Consider the following 22,062-nt stretch of genomic DNA (forward strand, 5'->3'; position numbering starts at 1 on the left):
GGCCTGTTCCACACTGCCTGAAAATACTACATTTTATTCATTGAGATGGAGAAGGGGAGAGAAAGGCTCAGGTCTCCTGTTAAGAGAACTGTTCTGAAAGGTGTAATTTCCAGATTTTTATCCTGCTGATAAAGACTGCTTAATTATTTGTGCAACGTGGGACAGCACCAGCAGTACAAATACTGACTGGCAAGGAGCTAGACTGTATGGGAGTTAGGGGTTATGAATTTGACTCTCTTCAGGCCAAGGAAAGAACTGAGTTAGGTCTTCTGTCTCCTGGGATTTGTCTTAACCTCTTCCTGCAATGGCCTAAAGCTAATCCTCATTTAGCGTGTCTTCTGCTTGAAAGAACTGAGCAAATATGACTGAAGACATTTAATATAACTGGACCGCATTTTATTCAGCACTCTTAATTGTGATGAAATCTCACCTGGCGATATAGCATACTACCATCTGCATAAATGACGGGTATGGTGTTTTTTTCTGGTAAAAATGACAGCTTGTTATTGCATGTATTTGATCAAAGTTGCAGCTAGAATCTTAGCAAAATCATATTTGTATTTGTCAGCACTGCATGATTATCATAGCTGTAGAAGACCAGAGACTAATCTGTGCTGTCTCATTTAACATCAGCAAAATTGCCGACTACATTCTGAGTCTGGATTTCTTTATAGTTGGTGATGAATGATGTACTGGATGAAACAGGAGGAGTACATCTGGAATATTAGGTATCATGCTGAGTGGGTAATGCTGACACTTAGGAAAATCTTGACTTGTAAGCTAAACACTTTTCATATGGAAGCCAATGATAGATAATAAACAGAGCACCAGGATGTAAATCACTCATGCTCATAACTGCACTTTATATAGTAATAAAAGACAATACTTGTACTTTAAGACACAGACTTGTCATCTGCAGCTTTCATTCTGGATCATGCCTACATACTCTACAGATACTGTAAATGACACCAAGTGCTGCTATTGAAATATAGGGTTACAGTACAATTCTCTAAATAAAAATATGCTATAGGACACATTTTATGAGAAGGAATCTTTTAAATTGCATGTAGAAAATACAAGGAAGCCAACACTTTGACGTTCTTATTGGATGTTGTACTCCATTCATTATGCAGTGATCTCTCACACAGAGGAGGGTTGCATTGTATTTATGAGTAAGAAGTCCTTCCCTGCTATTCTAATAATCAATTTAATGCAGATGTGCTATCTATAGGAAGAAAATGTCTGCTTTTTAATTCTGTGTTAACTGCAAGAGGAAAAAACAGGATAAAATCAATGGGTGTGAAGCCAGCACTCCAACATATTATTCTCATGATGTTGATTGCTGTATGAATGGTAAAGCAATAGGAATTTTGGAAAACAGTATGCATCCTCTCCTCTCTCTAAACAATCACTACTTTCACTTAGGAGACAATGCAGACTTGGAATTTTCTGGAGTCAGTCTGAACAGTGGTCTTCTTGGATGTGGAATAATGATAATAAAATCAGAAGTGATTAAAGGTGGGAACTGAGGGGAAAATGAGGGAACTTTTATTGCCAAATCCTGAAGTTCATTACTGTTGGCATTCTAATTACCATAACAATTTAAAAAGTGCCAGCTGTGAAGTTTTTCAGTGTTTGGGGGATTTAGTAATCAAGATTTTGGTTTCATCTCATACAGAATAGCAAATAAGTGTATAAATAACTTCTAGTGTCAGCCAGTAATTGACACTAGTAGTGACCATTGTTTCTAAAGGGGTTATCATGCAGTTAACTCGAAAGACTGACTGGTATTTCACAGTAGCTCTCTAAATAATTTGTCTTACTACCATAGCAAGTACAAATTGTACCACTTGTGATTCATCTGCAGAACATACCGCTTGCCAGTTGTTTTACTCAAAGTGCTTTGGCAGCGTGATCTGTCACAAAGAAAGGTCAACAGCAAAATTAAAAAAAACCAGGGATTACACTGCAGTTGTCCACAGAGGGTAATTTACTCTAGAGGCTCCACGGCTTTTTGCTTATCTTTGCGTGTTCTCTGTCAGAAAGACTAACAAACCTCGTCAAAAGTTCCCTTGTTGACGACAGATCAGGGGAAACCATTATTTGATGCGTTAAGCCTGAGCTGGTGGGACAGCTGTGGAGGGCTCCATGGCCCAGGTGGGAGCAGCATACTCTACGGACAGAAAGCTATCTAGCAGTCCTTAGTGTGTCCTACTGTTATTTGAAGGTGGTTGAGCCTAGTTACAGTGATTTCAACCTCAAAATAATGTTTTCTTTTTTATTTCTCTAATTCTGTAGACACTGCCCAGATCTGGTGAATTTATTGATTCCAGTTAAGAATGAACTGATATTTAGTTCCTTGGACTGTGTGAAAGGCTTGTTATTTTGCTAAACTCTAACAATTCTAGGCCCAAAGTTTAGTGTATGCCACTAACAGCTACCAAAAACTTGGTTAAGTTCCTAACAAGTCCCTGTCAAATCATGTAAGTACAGAGATTTGGAAAAATAGGTTTAATGCTAAAAATGGAATACCAGGTTATGGTTCAGCTGAAGTAAAAACAGAAACCTTGTCTTAAACAGTTTGATTACTTTACTCCTTAATTTGTGTTAAAAACATACAGTGTATGAACGTGTATGTATGCAATGAGTTGAGCAACTTGGGAAGTGAAAAAATGAAATCCAATGTACAGAAGCTTCCATGAAAAGAAAAAAGTTCCTACCGGTCTCTAATAGAGATGATCAGAAATGAACAATGGTACTCAGTCACAAAGTAAACCCTCTACAGGTGCATCCCCTTATACTTGCTATTTAAAGCTCCAGTTTACTATTCCAAACCAGTATTTACCACAAAAGCTCCCTCTGCAAAGTAGCGTAGCAGCTCAACCACGCAAACACCTTTTGTTCCACAGGTCATAATACATATCTTGTTCATAAGTGAAGTTAATTTTAATAACACTTGATTTTCTTACCTGCTGACTACTTTGTTGATTGACATCCTCTCTGAAATGCAGTTTTCTTTCCAGGTCCTTTACAAGTGCAGCTTTATTTTCCCGAATAGAATCATCTGTTGCTAACGACAGAGGCTTCAGATTTTTCTTTGTTAATCCCTGTGTCGGGCTACGAAAAGAAAATTCTGATACTAACATGCAGCAACAAGTATTTTTTTTTATCACCTCTATGTTATGATGTTAAGCTTCAATTGTCTGGAGGAACCTATTACTGATTTATGTAGAAGCCAATGCACTATGTAAGAGTTGGTTTTTTGGTACTATTTTAATGGTGCATCCCATTTCCATGCCAGTAGGAATTGAGAACACACATCTTAAAGAGAATAAGCATTATAATACCCAAGTTTCATTTATATTTATACTGAAATAATGATGTCACAATGAATGCTGAAGAAATCTGTGTAGGTGTTACCATAGGTATACCATTGGTACTTTTTACTGTATCAGGTAATAATTTAAAAGCTAATACAATTTCTCATTGATCTTTATCTCACATCTTCAGTGATTGTTTACTCTTTCCATGAACTTTCACATCTTTCATTTCTCTCACGCTTTTATGGCACCTAACATCAAGAGTTCCTACCATTTTTATTTTATAGATGCAGTCTGTTTTATTTTAGTAAGGTTTGGAAATAGTTAAATTCTTAAATAACTCTGTTGGGAGACTGTGAGAGTGTGCTGCTGAAGCATAGCAGCTGCACGCTGCTAGAGAGTGTGCAACGTTCTAGTAGTTTACCACAAGTTAGCATCTTAATAACGGGGTCCAGGTAAAAGGCATAACTGCTGATTGCTGTGCAAGATCTCTCCCTTTGGTTGTTCTGCAACATGGTGATCTCTCACTGCTCTTGTAACCAGTATTGTTACAATTGATAGTGCCAAAAAAGGAAGCTGAAACTTTGATATTCACAGATTAGCACAGATGTTGTTCAGGTTCCTTCCTGATCTTTTGTGCCCTCACTTGGACTGTCTCCCTTGTAGACATCTAGATTTCAATCTCAGCACCATGGGGTCTAGTTATGTGGGAATTCAACTCTGGGCTGGGATGCAGGAAAGGTAAAATGAACAAAATATTTAATCACTTTTGCAACGGTTAAGTGTCATTAATGCAAAGAGAAACATGCTTGAGCACTTGTGCACCAGCCCTGAAGGGGAGGAGGAGAAGTGGATGACTAGTTAAGAGTTGAGTTTTGTTTGCTGTTGCAGTGTTGTGAAAGCAGGCCAAAGGCTTGAGTTGGCTATATTGACTTACCCTGCAAGCTCGTGAAGACTCTTTTCTGAGTCTCTGAGCCGCCAAATTCTTGTATATATCTGTTTATGAATGTCCATTTCTCTATCTTGAATTTATCTTACTCTTGGTCTATCATATTTTAGAAGTTACTATCCCTTCCTTTCTTAGATGAATGTAAAGGTTAGATAAAATAACCAGAATATATTAATAACTCCCTTTTCTATTGTATACATGACTCGCATTTCAGTAAACTCCTCCCTGAACTCTAGTACAGAAATGCATTTTAGTTTTCTTTATGAGTCTTTCTTGTCCCTGCTTCTGCACGTATACTTTATGCTACTTACGTGGCTGGTGTACTTTTGGGCAGTCCCATAGCATTGGTTGATGGCGCAGTAGGAAGTGAAGGAAGAACAGCACTAAGGAAAGCTGCTGGATTCTGAATCCAGCCAGTTGGAGAGATAGGAGCAGGAGTCACACTCTGTAGCTGAAACTGTTTTACATTGGATGTAGAAAATGTTAATGGAGGCACTATGGATTCTTTAAAGCTTGGTAGAGACTGTTCACTTTTGCTTGTAAACCCTCCTGAAGATCTTGATTGGGCAGGTGGAGGATTTCCTGTGAAATTTTCCTTGTTATTTGTTCTTTGAATTCCTTGAGGGACATTGCTGAAAGTTGTAACTGGGGAGCTGGAGGAGGAGCTGGTAGGTGCTGTGGTTTGCGGTGGTAGGAACTGCTTAATTCGGGTATAGCCGAATGCTTGTGAAGCAGAGGCTTTGCTTTGTTTGTATATAGTTGAGCTGGACTGTTGAAGTGAAGTAGCAGAATTCAGTAGAGCTGTGTTGAACGACAACTCTCTTGCAGACATCTGATGCACCTGCTGTTGTTCAAGCAAGACCTGGTTGTGGAGCTGCTTCAGTTGAGTCTGATCACTGCATATAAAACAAAGATGAGCAAAATTGATCTTGAGCCCTGAATTTGCTGGCTGACTACATTTACATATGTGAATTGTGAGAGAAAAATTCTATGTCCTGTGGTACCGTATGAGGCAGGGGAAACTGCTGTGTGACATATTCTCTAAAATTATGAGAAGAGCATAATGTTAGTTCGCTACTAAAATAAACATTTCCTTCCTGTCCCCTTTGCCAGAGGAACAAAACCTTTTTTCTATGAAAAAATACTTGACTGAGGATGATTCTTATATTTTAACAGATGAAATGTAAATATAAATCTTACTTGAAGATATTTAAAGGATAGCATTTTCAAATTTTGCTCAATGTCACCTTAGTACCTCTCTGCGTCTGTAACTAAGAGCAGGATTTGGTTTATCAGATTTTAAATGAGCGTTTGTAAACCAGATTGCAGTTATTTAGCTCCTGTTAAAGTGGGCCCTGAAACCAGCATTTAGGCTAATAAAGCTTTTGTAATAATACACCAAAAGAGGTATTACCAATGTAGTTTAGGTGATGTTGACATTCGGTGACAGGCAGGAGTGCATCATTCAGAGAGGACTTGCATTTAATGCAGTTGTCGTTTCCTAGATGCTATCTACTGATATGTCTTCAGGGCTGTTTTACTTTGCAATTAAGGAAAATTCTTTTGCCCTGTCACGTGGTTTATTTAGTTATTATTCATATGCAAATACAGCATATGGAAAACAGGCTAACTTTTCCCCTTCCAAAAACGAAAAGGATATAGAGGTTATGGAAAATGATCATTTAATAAATTGTCAAGTATTAAATAGCTATTGTTAAAAAGTGAAAACTATTGAAGTAGAGACCAACCACAACTGGTACTGACAAATCAAATACATAAAGTTGGCACAACTTCTTTTTATTTAAAAGAATTATTGTTTCTGTAATGTACTAAACAAAAATCACATAAAGATAGCAATTTCAAGCTTTCAGAAAGTAGAATGTTAAAGAGTTAGAAGCTATGCAATCCTGATTTTATGTCCTTCATATATACAGCTGCATAATAATGCAATCCTTTGTTACAGTAATGTAGTTTTGGGGGGAGGGTGTTAAGAGAAATTCTGCTTTATGCAAGCATTGGGCAACTTAAATGCTGCTTCTACTCCCCCCTTAAACACATTATAGCTCTGAAAGTAAATAGGGCTGTGAATATAGGGTTAACAAATTAAAAAAAACATAGCTTCAAGTTCTTACTCTCCTACATAGTATGGTGAGTTCTGTCTTTTCACTTGTAATGTTTATACTATGAAATTACATCCTTGCTCAAGAGTACCAATGACTTACTTTTTGAAGTCCTTCCTGAGCCTTTAGTTAAAGCTTCTGCCTATTTTAAAAATGAAATGAAGGACTCTGCGTGCTTTTTGTTAAACTAGATTTGGGAATTCTCAAAACTGCTGAAAAGATATTTCTTAACAAACTGCAGTGTGAATTCCATAAGTTGACCTCTAAGAAAACTACACTACTTCTTGAAATTTACCCTTGAGCTCACAATGCACTAATCATGCAGGTGATTTTTAGTTCAAGTGGTTTCACATTATCAAACATTTCCAAGTATCTTATCTCTTTTAGGAGGAGATTACGTTTGTGAGACATGAAAGTCATGAGGCATGGCCTTTGGGACTAGAGTTGCCAGCTAGTTGCTAGCCCATGCTATGTATAAGACTGAATATGTCTGGTTTTGGCAAAATTGCATACTCAGAATTGAGTGAGATATATTTGAAGAACCGGCTTTTATTTTGCCTGCATAAAAGCAGCGTTCACCTTTTATTTGCAGCAGAAAACATTGTGGAATTAAAAAAAAACATTTCCAAAGGAAACCATTTTCCTTTTAAATTTGGAGACTTAGAATCCCATTTACTTACAGCTTTGGTTTAGCCAGTACAGGGGGGGGTTCCTTGGATGGCGAAGTTGGCTCTGGTATTTTCATTGGCTGCCCATTTATCCTCTCTTGGAAATAGTTGGGTCTGACTTGGTTTATAGCACCAGGTCCATCCTCTGGTGATGATTCACTTCCTTTATCATCTTCAGGCAGCTTGAAGTGCACACGGAGACCTATCTTGGAACTCGATCTGGGTTCGTTGTGGTTCACAAGAACACCTTCAAGTTTAGGCTTGGGGGTTTGATTTACCACATGATGGGAAGGAGTATGTGGGGGAGGTTGGTGTTCACCAGCAACTAAGTTGATTGAGCTCATTGTGTGAAGGGTAGCAGCATTACTACTGTCTTCAGATGCTGAAATAGCAAATATCAAACTTTTGGTGATACATAAATACCATAAATGATAGTGAAATGAAATCACAAAAGTTAAGAGTTGGAAAAATTCACTCTGATGTCCTTCCAGCTGTTGGACTGAGTTGTTTGACCTCATTTGTTAAACAACAAATTCCCTTAACCCAGGAATACTGAATAGGTGGAGGGAAAAAGAGACACAGGTCTAATTTGAAAGATCTAGCAGTGGTCTCCAGCCATATCCCCCATGAATTCCACCAGCATTCTTGAAATACAAACTTCAGATAATTCTCAGACTTTTTAGTTATGAACATTCCCTAATGTTCCTTGTTCCTTCACATTTCTAATTAGGGAAGGACACCTTGTAAAGACAGCAATCTCTACATTTCATAAGCAGCTTGGACTGTGCAGAACAACAGCCTGCTCTGCTTGTATTTACTAGCAAGCAAAGGACTGAAACAAACTCTTACCTTTGACAGTTAGATGAGCTATACTAGATACTGTGCCGTATTTATTGCTTGCAGTACAGGTGAAACTGCCCGAGTCTTCTGAAAATACTTCAGCAATAACGAGAGTACAAATTTCCTCTGTAAAGCATCACAGCAGTATTATTACTTGAAGTGAACATGCACTGAACAAACACACAAAGCCTTGACTACCCTCAGGGACGTTTCCTTAAGGTTTTCCACCTTGCTCAGTTTGATTTTAATTTCATCAGTATTATCAATTTTGGCAGCCTTTGTGTGCAGCAGCTGTTATCAGCATTGTCTGCAGCAACTGGTACCCTCTGTGCTCCAGCGGGCCCAAGGAAAGTGAAGAACAGGTGTCAGCAGTGTTTGGAAAACATCAGAAAATGTTTTCCTGATCACAGGATGCACAGACTTTCTCTCTGAAGAACTTAAAATTTTATTTGGAAAAATATAGTGTCCACTATACTCACGACTCACAAAAAGATATTTATTATTTTTATCTCTTTGCAGATAGAAAAATTAGTTATAGTTAACTGGTAACAATTCAAGTGGAGTTACTCTGTAAGGTGAAGAAATACAAAACACGTATGTATAGGCTGGCGTTTTCCAAAAGGACCAATGCAGATTTGCAGATAGAGGGGATTGTGCTAATTGTGCTTACAGAAAGTTGCCTTTCCCTTCTTTGTGAAGAGGACTAATGGGCACCAAAAATGTGCTAGCAGAAATTAAATTCTGTCTTGAAATGTCAATCTGAGTTTATGACATTCCTGTCTGAGCAGTATCTGGCGTATCCAGGCAGCAGCACCAGCTAATAAATACCTGTGGTTGTGGGATTTAAAATCTTTCATTTGGCTGGGTAACTGGGATGGGAAAGGCGAGTATCATCTAAAGCGTATTGAAATGGGTGCTGATAGCATTTCTTCAGCTAATCAGTGACTGTTTTGCTACCATTTTGCAAGAAACTTTCCTAATACCCTACAGGATTAATAGTTTGTGAGTATTTCTGTAGAAGACCATACCACACTTAGACTTGTTTCATGTCATCACTGAGGAAAATCTGGTAGCAACAAAGAGATTATTTGCTAACAACTCTAGGAGAATAGTAGTTTATTATAGTACTAGGATTACAGAACTAGTTTAAGGCATTATAGTATCTAGTCTATAGTACTTGGATTTGCCAACCACTGCATGCATGGAAATCAAGATTCCTCCTGAATGAGCAGCAGGTGATGAGGCAGTGACAACTGGACCCAACTGATTACCCTCTAAAAACTGCTTCACATTACTCAGCAGTGATGCCACTGGACAGTAAAGGAACGGCATCGGTGGGCTCTGGTAGGAGCTCCATTTATTCATTCCTAAGTCTCAGCGAGAGACGTTGCAGAGAGGAGTCTCTTTCAATACACTTTTTGCGGTAAAAAACTTTTAATAGGGCAAGGAGAGGAGTTACAGAAATATCTATTCCATGAGAATTAATACTCTTTTGGTAATTTTCTGTCTTAGGAGGGGCAGCTTTATCATTTTAATAGTGAAAAGTGTAATGGGGAGAGTGATTGTCTCATGGAGAAGTAATCAAAATCTATAAGGCTCCTTTGCTGAAATCATGCAGAGTAGCCTACATTTTGTTCTGACCCTTGAAATTAGCAAATCCAGCCACTTTTTATTTAGTAGGATTTGCTGATATCAGGGGTGGAACACCTGATGTGATACTCTCGTATTACGCTGGTAGCGAGCAAAGGGAATGGCTGACATGGCTAAACATCTGATGCAATGTTCCCTAACTGGTAAACTAGATAAAAATAGCTCAGTCCTACATCGTCTGGTGTACTTCTGAACCTCAGATATACCAGAGACCTTCATACATTAATTTTGTTCATCTTTAGCTCATAAGGTGGTAACATTTAGGTCCTAAGTTAGAACTGGGTCAAAGCAGAATGGAAACATTTTCTTCAAAAGTACTAGAATTCATTCAGATTATATGTTTATGGAACAGTCTACAGTGAAATGCATCTCACTGCTAGCTATAGAATGTGGGGAAAAGAAGAAATTAATTATATTATGCAGTTCAAATAATTAAAATTTTATGAGGTTAAATTACCACATTTGTATAATCAAAAAAGTATGAGCCTTTTGATGATCCTCACCTGGTTCAGCCATAGATCGTGGTTCTAAAGGGAAGAAGAGCAGAATTAGTAGATTGAATGTACTTGCTTTTGTCTTTTTTTTCCTTAAACACTAAATATGAAGCTTGTTCTTCTCTATATGACGGAATACTCCTTTTGATCCAATTTTCTGTTTGAGGAGTGGTGGAGACAGCCAGGCCTTGTACTCAATGCTATGCCAAATCCACTGAACAATATGAACACTTCTGAACACTTTTGAGTACTTACGAATAGGAACTCAATTCTGCAAGAACTATTTTTTTTTGCAGTCTTAGTACTACTTTATTGTGTCTTAAAGACAATTTGAACTGTCATGAAATCAAGTTATTATAAAACATTGTTTCATTTAGGTTTGGTTTAGTGTGATAATTTCTATTGAGTTTAGCAATTTTAGCATTCCAGTAACTTATGAGGAAACAGCAGATGTTTCGACTGCATTGAAAATTAAAGTATATGCTTCCAACCTATCATGTATCATCTGCACACACAGGTATGTGTAAGCATGCTAACATGTACTTTGGGTTACTTTTGTGGATACATAAGCAGTCCTTTGCCCATAAGCACTATTAATATAGCACTTAACTAAAAGATGAGGGATTTGCAGGCAATGGAACTCTATCAATGGTGCCAAGTAAACAAAACCAGCAGAAGTAGGGCTGAATTAGAAAAGGACAAAGGGATCAAAGCAGAAAGCAAAACAATTTAATAGTTTGAGGAATCTCAGACAAATACTACCTGTGAGTATGCTGTTCAGTTCATCCACAGTTTTGGCCCAGATTTATTGCCATAAATATGGCTTATATAATTCTTATCATTATAATAAGAAATTCAAAGTGTTGCTATGTTAGCAATTTTGTTGCTTGCCTATATTTTATTAGACACAATATTTCAACACAAGAAACATACTTTTCTGTAATATCCTAAAATCTGGAGAATCTTCTATCAGTGTTCCTTCTCTATACCATTCAACCTTTGGGGAAGGAGCTCCTTTCACCCGACATTCAAAGACAACCAGCTGCCCCTCAGAAGCTGAAATATCCTGTAACATCTAATGGAGAAAATGAAAAGACAGTAAGTCACAGAATCGTAGAATCATTAAGTCTGGAAAAGACCTCTAAGATCATCAAGTCCAAACGTCAACCTAACACCACCATGCCCACTAAACCACGTCCCAGAGTGCCACATCTACATGTTTTTTGAACACCGCCAGGAATACTTCCATGGGCAGCCTATTCCGATGCTTGACCACTCTTTCAGTAAAGAAATTTTTCGTAATATCCAATCTAACCCTCCCCCGGCACAATTTGAGGCCATTTCCTCTTGACCTATGGCTTGTTACTTGGGAGAAGAGACCAACACCCACCTCACTAGAGCTTCCTTTCAGGTAGCTGTAGAGAGCAATGAGGTCTCCTCTCACTCTCCATTTCTCCAAAGTGAACAACCCCAGCTCCCTCAGCTGCTCCTCATAAGACTTGTGCTCCAGACCCTTCACCAGCTTCGTTGCCCTTCTCTGGACACTCTCCAGTGCCTCAATGTCCTTCTTGTAGTGAGGGGCCCAAAACTGAACACAGTATTTGAGGTGTGGCGTCACCAGTGCTGAGTACAGGGGCACAATCACTTCCTACTCTTGCTGGCCACACTGTTTCTGATACAAGCCAGGATGCTGCTGGCCTTCTTGGCCACCTGGGCACACTGCCGGCTTCATGTTCAGCTGGCTGCTGACCAACACCCATCATGTCTTACTGGTCTGCAAGTAATACTGATTTCAGTAAGATTTCATAAAGCCACTTAAATCTTTGAATGGCTTAAGAAATGCATAATTCCTCTTTTTATCTTTGATAGCTAGAAAATTTTACTTATCTCTCCATACAATCAATTGACCTTTTTAGTTTTCATATAAGTCATAGAACAAATTACCTTTGTAAATACAGGAGCAGCAATTATAGGTCTTCCATCCAGTCCTTGCAAATAGTTAGTGGGGCTTTGAGGCTGTAGGTTGCAAAACATCACATGATGATGTTTAGGTGTACAGAGGTTATTTTTCTATATACAGGAGAAACAAGTTTTTGGAATGACACAAAAGAGATTTTGGTGGGTGAAGTCCAAAGCAAAATATTTAATGAAATGAATAGAAGTTGCTCTATTGTAGGCAATTGCTAATGATCTTCCTGGATGGGTTACTGTCTGAATAACAAAAATGTTTTTATTGCCTTAATGTGTTAGTCATGGCAAGGAAAACTTTAGTTCAAAAAACTTAGTTCTATTCTCTGTGTAGTCAAAAGTAGATGTGCACTACTTCACCAATATCTGTTTTATTTATTATTTATTATTATATGTTATTATGTTACCACGTAATTCTAAGCTGTCAACATTGAAAATTTCAGGCAGTGTAAAGTGAGTTTCTCATTAACTTTTCAGTTTTATTTTTAAACAAATATGACTCTTCTTTCCTATTAGGAAAGAATTCACAGTTTTGAATGTTCTGATAGTTTGCAATTAAAAGGACTCAAAACGTGTGCTGACATTAATTAGAAACTTTATGATATGGACATTAAAAGGTTGTGTGGTAAATAAGCATGTCTACATATGAAGTAAGCGTAGTAGTGAAATGATTCAGCTTAAAATAAGTTTCATTGAAATAAGATGATTCCAAGTGAGTTCTGTAGAAAGGGAGAGGAAAACGTTATAGTCTGCCGCTATTGAAAGTGAATGAGTCAGTCTGCAACGTGAAGAGGCCAGTGAGCTGCCCTACAGATCCAAGTGCCCTTCCCGGCATGCAGTCTCTGACCTGCTGGAGCACGCACAGGTTCCCACCACTGGCTGAGCGAGCAGCAGCTGCTCCTTCTGCTCACTGCCACAGAGACGCCTGTAACCTGGGGTTGAAAGGTTCCCTTCCCTTTGCCAGGTGCTAAAGGTTAGCTAGTAGGCAGGACATCTATTTGGTGTATGCAACTAACGTATGGCTGTAAGGTTCAAGGCTGAAATTCAACAGCAAAGCAAAAACTAGAAAAGTGGGGGGTTCTGAGTCACAAACTGTAGAAGAAACACCTTTTTAAGAGCTTGCTTTTGGCCCTTGAAATTCACTGTATTGTCTCCCCTACCTGATTAACTGGTATTGACACAGGCTGGACAGGTACAGACACAGGCTGAACCATGGCAGGTGGTGCCTTGGAGGTTTCTTGATGCTTGGTTGCAGTTCTAACAGCAGGAGATGTTGCATTCAAGGAGGTGTTAGCTGGCTTTGGTTTGCTGTGAAATATTAATGAAAAACAAGTTCTCTAACTGGAAGCTAGAGCTATGTGTGCGTCCCCTAGTTACATCTGTCCCAGTTACATGTCAACCCCAGCCTCACTTCTGGACTTGCATTCCAGTTTCTCTAAACTGACAGGTACTCCTAGGGAAACTGCATTTTTCTAAGAATAAGGCTGCATATCTTGCCACTCTGATCTCTCATACTTAGTTCAGTTAAACTAAATGTAATAAATGGCCTGGATTAACCCAACTGTGGCTTGAAAGCTGCTGTTACCAGGTCTGAGCAGCATGAGAGAGGGACGCTAGTTTCTCAGAGGACAACGCTAGTTTCTCATACACTGAGCTTGTTTAGGTCTATAAGGTAATGAAAATACCATGGCCAACTTGAGTACAGATTCAATAACTTACTGCTGAAAAAATAAAGATAAGTATGCTTTCTGACCAACACATCATGCAATTTTGGTAGGGTATGGGTTGACATTGCTTCACTTCTTCTCGGTTGTTTCTATATGAACCTAAAAGAGTTGACTCTATTTATTTTTATTGCTAAGTAAAATAATGCAGACAATGAAGAGATGGTCTTTTTATTCAGTGAGGTATGCACTGGCTGCTCTGGAAGGTACCACAGGTACCTCCAGAAAAGCCAGCCTTCAAGCCAGCAGAAACCTTACTCAGAGTGAACATGCAGTTGTTGTGTTTTGAAATCGTTAACTTTTTTTGGCACCTGTTCTTATATTCATTCCCTTTAATTACAGGTGTTTACATTCATGTGACAACAGCTGGAAGTTAAGCAAAAATAAAGACACTCTGATTATACCAAAACTTGATCTTTCATAATTCTGTCATTTGAGGACATCCCGTTACAATGTCAGAGCAGCATTCTTTTTTTTCTGAGAGATACAGAATGCAATACATTACTTCACAATTTAATGAGGTAAGCAACTTAGAGATGCCATCAAGTGATCAGGATCATGGTCAACACTACATTCACAGAATCACAGAATATTAGGAGTTGGAAGGGACCTCGAAAGCTCATCCAGTCCAACCCCTGCCAGAGCAGGATCACCAGACCAGGTCACACAGGAACACGGCCAGGCGGGTTTTGAATGTCTGCAGAGAAGGAGACTCCACAACCTCTCTGGGCAGCCTGGGCCAGGGCTCTGTAACCCTCACAGTAAAGAAGTTTTTCCTTATGTAAAAAATTTTTCCTTACGTACATTAACACCTAATGAGATGAATAAGGAAAAACGTTATGCCTGAGTAATTTAGAAAAATCTGAGTTAGAACTATGAAAAGCTTAGGAATTTGTTCCAAAACCTTTGAGAACTTCTCGATCTTAATTTTTATAATAATCCTTATATTTGTCAAAGTCCATAAACCAATCCAATCTAGAGTACTTTATGACTTTGAAATAAAAATCACATAAGCCGGGATTTGCTGTCAGCCTGACGTCTTCAGTCAAACACACTGCAGTGTTTTATATTAATTGCATTTTAAAAGAAAATTACATTTTAATGACTATAACCCTTTGTAATAAATAATGAGAAAAAACCAGGGTCCATAATTCTGTGATTAAAATTTCCTCTTTATAAAGCACTGATTGCTTTTGGAGTTGAATTAGTGCAAACAAAAGAGTTAAAAAGAGAAGACTGATTATTTTAGTTTTCAACCAGTCTGACTCCCTTTTCAGTTAATAGAAGGACTCCAACTCTGAAAGACAATCGATTTTAACAACATTGGGTCAAGTTCTAAATGCACAGGGAATGGATTTCATCTAGGAAAAATAAAATTATTTCCCATGTTTTAGATTACATCCGACACCTTTTCTTTCTTTTTGTAATTAAGTAGTCTTTTATACCCATCATTTTGGTTTACTCTAGTTCATATATATTAATTTCCTTGTCTTAAATCTAAATAATCCATGTTTAGCTATCTTCTGTCAAAAACTTCATGGCATACCATGTTTTCATGTGAAAAATTCTACTACTCTGTTTTTCCAAGTCAGTTGCTTGAATCAGCATTTAAGATGCGTCTAGTCAAATGGCATCTGTTTTAATAAATAAATTTTAGTAATTTAATCTTTAAGGTAACGTATTTCTTATTATGCTTATACTTAATATTAAATTTTCAATTCTTAAGCTAAAGTTGAAGGCACACAAGCAAATGTGCATTTGCTCCATACTATTTGTAAAGCAAACAAAGAAACAAACAAAACCCAACCCAAACAATCCAAACAAATCCCAAACAAAACCCTAATGTGTTGGAAGCTGCAAAATGTTAATGGAAAGCGAAATGTCTGCACTTGTGGGTTTTTTTATCTGTAAGAAATATGGAAGATGTAATTGATTTTAAACTTACTGATCCATTTCGTCTTTGATGATTTCACCTTCAGAGTCAGAAGAAGAGACTCCTATGAAAAAGAAGGAAAAATAAGTTAGCAGAGAGGTTTTTGGAGAAGTTTCTCTACGAATGATACAAACCTTTATTCAGATTTCCTCTAGAGCATTCTAAGAATATGTATTATGAAGCTATGCCAAACCAAAAGATCACATTGCAGTGGAAATGAACCAACATTGCATACTGTGTAAGATGCAGAACTGCTACTGACATAAGGCAGATTTGGGATGAGATGCGACTGAAATGAGGAAAATAGCATCCAAGAGCGAACATGTACCTGGGTCTTCCTCAGGTTATCTTTAAAATGCCACTAGTATGATTTAGCCTGTAATTGCTGTTGTGAATCAAGTAAGAGATTTTTTTTCTCGGACACCTGACACGACCAGATTTAAAAAAAAAAGGAAAAAAAAAGATAAAAAAAAGAATTAAAAAAAAGAAAACAAAGAGACACCTGGAATCATAGCAATTACTCTTAAACTAGTGCCTTCTAGCACAGTTTGGGGAAGACACGAGCTCAGTGTACTAACAGCTGTCTTAGTGAGACATTTTACACTTCTGATTCAGCCTTCACTACATTTGGAATTTGTATTTTCTCTGCAGTTCCTGCCAGCGAGCATCTCCATCAACCATGGCTTCCATCCAACATCCACTGAGTTAGGTAAAAGCAGGCCTTGGCCCCAGCCTTGAGAACTAGTAAATCCCTGCCAAGCACAGACATCTCCCATTAATGTCAGGGGCAGTGCAGAGACTAAAAGAGGATTCGTCCTTTCACTGTCAGATTAGAGACGTGAAAGAAGAATAACAGTAGAGCAAAATTAACCTTGTATTAAGTAGGGTAGGTGCTTTAATTCATGAATGGTCCCACTGTTGTCAGTGATGATACTCATAGTGTATTTCTATGCCTGTGAAATAGAAAAAAGACGAAAAGGGGAAAAAAAGATTCTATGTGTTTATTTTAAATTTGTAATCCTGCTAGCACAATGATGGATGCAATCTAAAACCTTATCCAAAAAAGTGTTAAAAAGAAATATAATAAATAGACCTCTCTTAAGCAAAGTAGAATATTATAATCATAAGGAGAAAGAATAGAGACCTAAATCTGCAGATATATAGTCTGTTTTATTTACTGCATCTGTTGTGGAAGTAAATTATCAAATAGCTGGCATATTTATTTTGGTTACAAGACCCCAGTAAAGAGTTAGGATGAAGCAATCCTCTATTCAAATTGTAATAATGACTGCAGGGAAAAGGGATTGATAAGAATTATACACAAAGTGTAGGTTCTTATATTTCTGTGGAGTACCACAGACAAAAAATATAAGGTGGCATCAGAATTGGAATATTTCTAGACTTCGATCTTACAATGAGATGTATAACATCTCTGGGAAGCAACATAACAAAATTATATATAAAGATCAGTCATACCTCTGAAGGGTATTTGACAGAGAAATTGCAGATATGTTAATAATGATGGAAAGTGTTGTCTCCCTGCTATGTACTTTTTGTAACAAATCTATTACACAGTTAACATACAAAATACCTAGTTGTATCTTAATCCTGTATGACCACTTTCAACAAGCAGTTTCCACAGCAATTCTAACATTACCTTCTATGTAAATCTCTGCAGAAGTGGAGTCTGTTCCATAGATGTTTGAAGCAAAGCACGAGTAACGTCCTGTATCCTCCTCAAAAGCTTCAACAATAACCAATGAGTGTTGATCACCTGTCTGGATAATTTGAATGTCTGGTGAGTTTTCAAGCTCCTTCCCTTCACAATACCACCTGCAAGACGAAAAAAATATTGTTTAACAATGCAAACAACTTGACAGCTAGAATGACTGTTCAAAGTCTTTCTGATTATAAAGTGGGTGGGTTTTAGCCTGAAGATTCTGAGGGAGTAGTCAGGCAAACGTTGAATCAGCAGTCATAGGAATAAAATATTTATGATTTTCATATTATTCAACTACAGCAAATAATGGAGCTCATTTCTTTCAGTATATAAACATACTAACAAACTAGTTAATATAAGGCACTCTAGCACATATTTTTCTTGATATACAGATTTCAGTAATAGAGAAGAAGAACTCTGAATTTGGAATGCTATTAATCCAGCTCTGAATTTCTCTTGAGGTACATTCAGATCTGCGTTCTGACTTAAACTGTAGCAAAACAAACAAAAAAACCCCAACCACTAAGTAAACAAATTTCCCTCAAACTTGTGATTCCAAAGTTCATCTTGGTTTGCAATGTCACTGAAATTTACTATAATGTTACTCTTTGTTTACCATATTTAAGACAATCTGCTGCTTATAAAAGATGACTTAAACATATCACAAGGAAGGAGGAATGATCTATTACGATATAGAGGCTCTTCCTTACAGGGACATGGCCAGTGAGACAGCTGGACCTTGAATTATTTTCTGCATCATATTGCTGTGTTTATCTTTTAAACTCAGCTACACATCCAAGAATACATTGGGCTCTTTAGAGACTTCACGCTCTCATCTAAGGCATTCCTAATTCCCTCAATGTTCAGAAGGGTTGTTTCAACAGAAAATGCAAGAACCCAAGCAAAAGTAAAAGCAGCACCTGAAAAGATGGCTCCATAGGATGTGTTAATGACAGTAACCATCAGCTCAACCTGTGAGCTAATAGGAGGGGAGAGCAGGCCTGATTGCTCTGGTTTGTTAATATGTAAAAGATAGAACACAAAGAGAAAGAGCAAGTGGGTTTACAAAATCATATTCAAATCTAGTAAGACAAGCTAGGTTTTATAGAGAAGGTGTAGTACTATGTATAGGGATTCAGAGTTAAATGTTTGGGATGATACTCAGAAATACCTGTATTTTTAGATAATTAGCTAAACTTGAAAAGCCAAACTAAGGCGCATCCATCTTCACTGTAACTTTTCTCATACATGTAGATAGATATAAAATAATAATATTTTCTGTTTACTGCTGCTTTCTTAACTACGTGTGACTGACTAACATGTCTTGAGCATGTGCAAGTAGAGGCTGCGATACTAATAACCTTTTTATTCAATTGATTTTTAAAAAATAATAGTGGTAAATGGTCTTTATGTGGTAAGTTGATAAAAGTACCTGCTAGCTTTTGAGTACACACAAATGCTATCAAAGCGATGGCAATTAAGATTACTTGTGGAAAGGATAACGTTAAGTTTTTGAGTAATAAATTGTAGTAATTGATATTTCCTGGCTTATACTGTAAGGTTATTTAATATATTTCCATCTCAGATAATTTAGAAAAACAATAAATAAATTTGTTTAAACATTAAATTGCATTCACCTCTTGGAAGCACAGTTTGTAACAGTTTGTATTACAAATTGAGTATGAAGAAAACCCAAAATTAATATCTTGGGGAAAAAAAAAATAAGGCAGTCCATACCAATGGAAAACCAGAGTTTATAGAAGTGTAATGTAGAATGGAAAAAGGAGCCTCAAAGGGACTATGAGGTATGAAGTAGATCTGGAACTTAAATGCTGATTACATAGCTAAGAAGTAAACCATGCACTATTTGTGCACCGTCAGTCCTAGCTGTCCAACTTGGCTTTCTTAAAGTAGACAGGGTATTCCCCAGTCCAATTCGAGTTGCAGATTAGTGAAATCTGTAGCTGTGCAGTCAAGTGACTTGAATGTACAGCTTGGAAGGCATACAGGTCTGCCTGTTACAGAGGGAAGCTCCTGCACTGTAGAATGAATCATACTGCTTAACACAATTTTCACTTTTAGAAAGGCAAACCTCTGTAGCCAGAAAGCGGGAACTTGAAAGTTCTACGTCTGCTTCCTTATCCTCTTTTACAAGCCTCCATTGTAACAAGAATTGAAAATGGGTCTAAGAAAATTACTTTTATGAATTTAACATTTAACAGTCATGTAGTAAATATCATCGTGTTAGAAAAGGATGCCAGCAGAGTGTAAAATGTCCCTGCTCTCTTCCCTGACATTTCACAGCTGAAGTGCAGCTTTGCTTCACTAAAATACACTCACATCCTTCTTGCAGGGGTTTACCAGTGAGAAACTGGCACTGCTTTATGCGGAGAACTTTAATGAAAGTTATTAATTTATCTTCCTTTCGAGCATTAGGGCTCTGATAGACAAAATCTAAACTAACATTTAGTTTGCAAATCCTGCTTCTTATTTGTGTCATCTTTATTTTGAAATTATTGGTTTACTTCCATTCAAAATAAATTTCTTTTAAAAATAACGATCTTTCTAGCTTCTTCTGATTGAGTTCATATTCCATCACAGTCCAATCAGGAACCTTTAGATGCACTAATACAAACCTGTTCAAACAGAAGGAAAAGCTACATCTATTTTAGATTTGACCTGTAATACCTTGCACTAATCTGGTATTTTTCCTACTAATAATTAGATACAGTGGGGTATTTTGATTGTCCCTCCAGAAGTGCACGTTACATTTGTTTTCTATTCAGTGATGTCCTTATAAACATGTAGATACATACACCATAGCTAGTAGTGGGTCCTTCATATCCAGAATACAAACATCATGTGCCTGAGATAAAGCAACAACACTACCAGAAGTAAGTATAGGAAACATTTAGCTGTTCCAAGGGAAAAGAATGGCAATGTGCATTACAGGGTTGATTGAAAAGGTACTTTGAAATTGATTAGTGCCATTTTTAAGTTGCAGACCAGGAAACTATATAGGATTCCTGTGATCCTGAGGAGGTATTTTTTTATTCTGTGTACAATATGGTTTATTCTTCTGTTGTTTTCAAGATTTGCAGTTGGTGATAATTGTCAATGGTCACATTTTCAGGAGAGAAGACCTAAGGTTCATGCACAGTTCAACTTAAACATGAGGAAAAACTTCTTTACTGTAAGGGTGACAGAGCCCTGGCCCAGGCTGCCCAGAGGGGTTGTGGAGTCTCCTTCTCTGGAGATATTCAAAACCCGCCTGGACACGTTCCTGCATGATCTTCTCGAGGTGATCCTGCTCTAACAGGGGGGTGGACTGGATGATCTTCAGAGGTCCCTTCCAACCACTCCCATTCTGCAATTCTGTGATTCTGTGACTACAAGCACAAATTTGGTATATGAATGTACCTTTTAGGTGTACACCTTTTAGGTGTGTAATTCAAGTAGGCAACTGAGTACTTTGTGAGCTGAATCATGGCACTTACTCATGTCTTTTTATATACCTACCTCATGCCTCTTCCTTGTAATGTAGTCTTGTTTTAGCATGTTAGCTTTAGCAGGTAGGAGAAACTATTAAAGAGAATACCTGTGTTCTAGAACTTGATCTCATTTTCAGCAGCATCTTTTCAGAACATTAAAATAACGTATGAAGTACAGTGATATTATATTTCTGTGTCCACTCCAATGTGGATACTCACTGCTTTATGTGACACATAAAGCAAAACATACTACAGAAAATGCTGCAGCCAAATCACCAATAAGAACTCTTTATGTTCCTACTGATCAGCATTTCCAATTAACTTGTTGTGTTTGTACAGAGATAAGTCTGTATTGCATGTCTTTGTGAGGCACAATTCTAATTTCCTATAAGCAAAATGAAATACACCATGTAAGCTATTTCTTCCAGGTATTTTAGTAGTATGTGAGTAGTATATTCCTTTAGCAGACACAAACAGACAATGAAGCAAGACTGAATTAATTCTTTTCTTCGCAGTTATTTTTTCCTTTGACTAGTCCAAAATTTGCAATGTAGGTGATTTAAAACTTCAGCAATACAGTTCTTTTTGAAACCTATGTTCAGTTCTCCTATACAGTGTGTTCTTTAGTCACTGCTTTCACCATGATGTTCAAGTATTTTGAGATTAAGTCAAGAAAAAGAGCATGCTACATGCATGTTATCTCTTTGCAATGCTTATAAATGAAAAACAACTCTCTCTTGTGAAATTAAGCTTTATATAAATCTTTGGTATGGGCATATCTACTCCTTGCTTCTGAACATTTTATTTTATTCTTACCATCAAAGTGTTGTATGTGGTAGCAATGAAATGTCAGTTCCAAAGGGAATTCTGACATTGAGATATGTGGCATGACTGAAGTAGCAATACTCTCTGTCACTGACATTTCATTCCTGCCATGAATTGTAATGATAGCTTCATCATACAAGGCAGGTTCACATTAAGCACAAGCAGTGTCATCACCTGTGCCAAATTCATTCCAGGTCTTAATCCATTGACTTCATTGGAGCTACATATAAGAGAAATTTGGCTCTCTAGGCTTTGAGCACTGAAACAGATACACGTTTTCATTTGGCAGCTGGGAAAAAAACATCTTAATCAATCTTAAGTGACTTCTGTCTCTAAAAATCTTTCGTTAGTTGCAGATCT

At 37.4% G+C, this 22,062-nt stretch overlaps 1 protein-coding gene across 1 annotated transcript in view; it reads right to left on the reverse strand.

The window, feature by feature from the left end:
- MYPN (myopalladin) overlaps positions 1 to 22,062 on the reverse strand; it is a 46,268-nt gene that overhangs the window by 18,438 nt on the left and 5,768 nt on the right. Inside the window, exons 2-11 of the mRNA XM_010180516.1 lie at positions 17,324 to 17,499; positions 15,679 to 15,730; positions 13,170 to 13,317; positions 11,986 to 12,057; positions 10,975 to 11,116; positions 10,051 to 10,074; positions 7,907 to 8,023; positions 7,070 to 7,439; positions 4,581 to 5,165; positions 2,970 to 3,117 (exon numbers count right to left, since the gene is read on the reverse strand). Coding sequence (XP_010178818.1) covers positions 2,970 to 3,117; positions 4,581 to 5,165; positions 7,070 to 7,439; positions 7,907 to 8,023; positions 10,051 to 10,074; positions 10,975 to 11,116; positions 11,986 to 12,057; positions 13,170 to 13,317; positions 15,679 to 15,730; positions 17,324 to 17,499 — 1,834 coding nt within the window. The remainder of the gene's footprint in view (positions 1 to 2,969; positions 3,118 to 4,580; positions 5,166 to 7,069; positions 7,440 to 7,906; positions 8,024 to 10,050; positions 10,075 to 10,974; positions 11,117 to 11,985; positions 12,058 to 13,169; positions 13,318 to 15,678; positions 15,731 to 17,323; positions 17,500 to 22,062) is intronic.

The sequence above is a fragment of the Mesitornis unicolor genome, unplaced genomic scaffold (genome assembly GCF_000695765.1).
Source record: "Mesitornis unicolor isolate BGI_N332 unplaced genomic scaffold, ASM69576v1 scaffold17493, whole genome shotgun sequence".
Lineage (NCBI taxonomy): Eukaryota > Metazoa > Chordata > Aves > Mesitornithiformes > Mesitornithidae > Mesitornis > Mesitornis unicolor.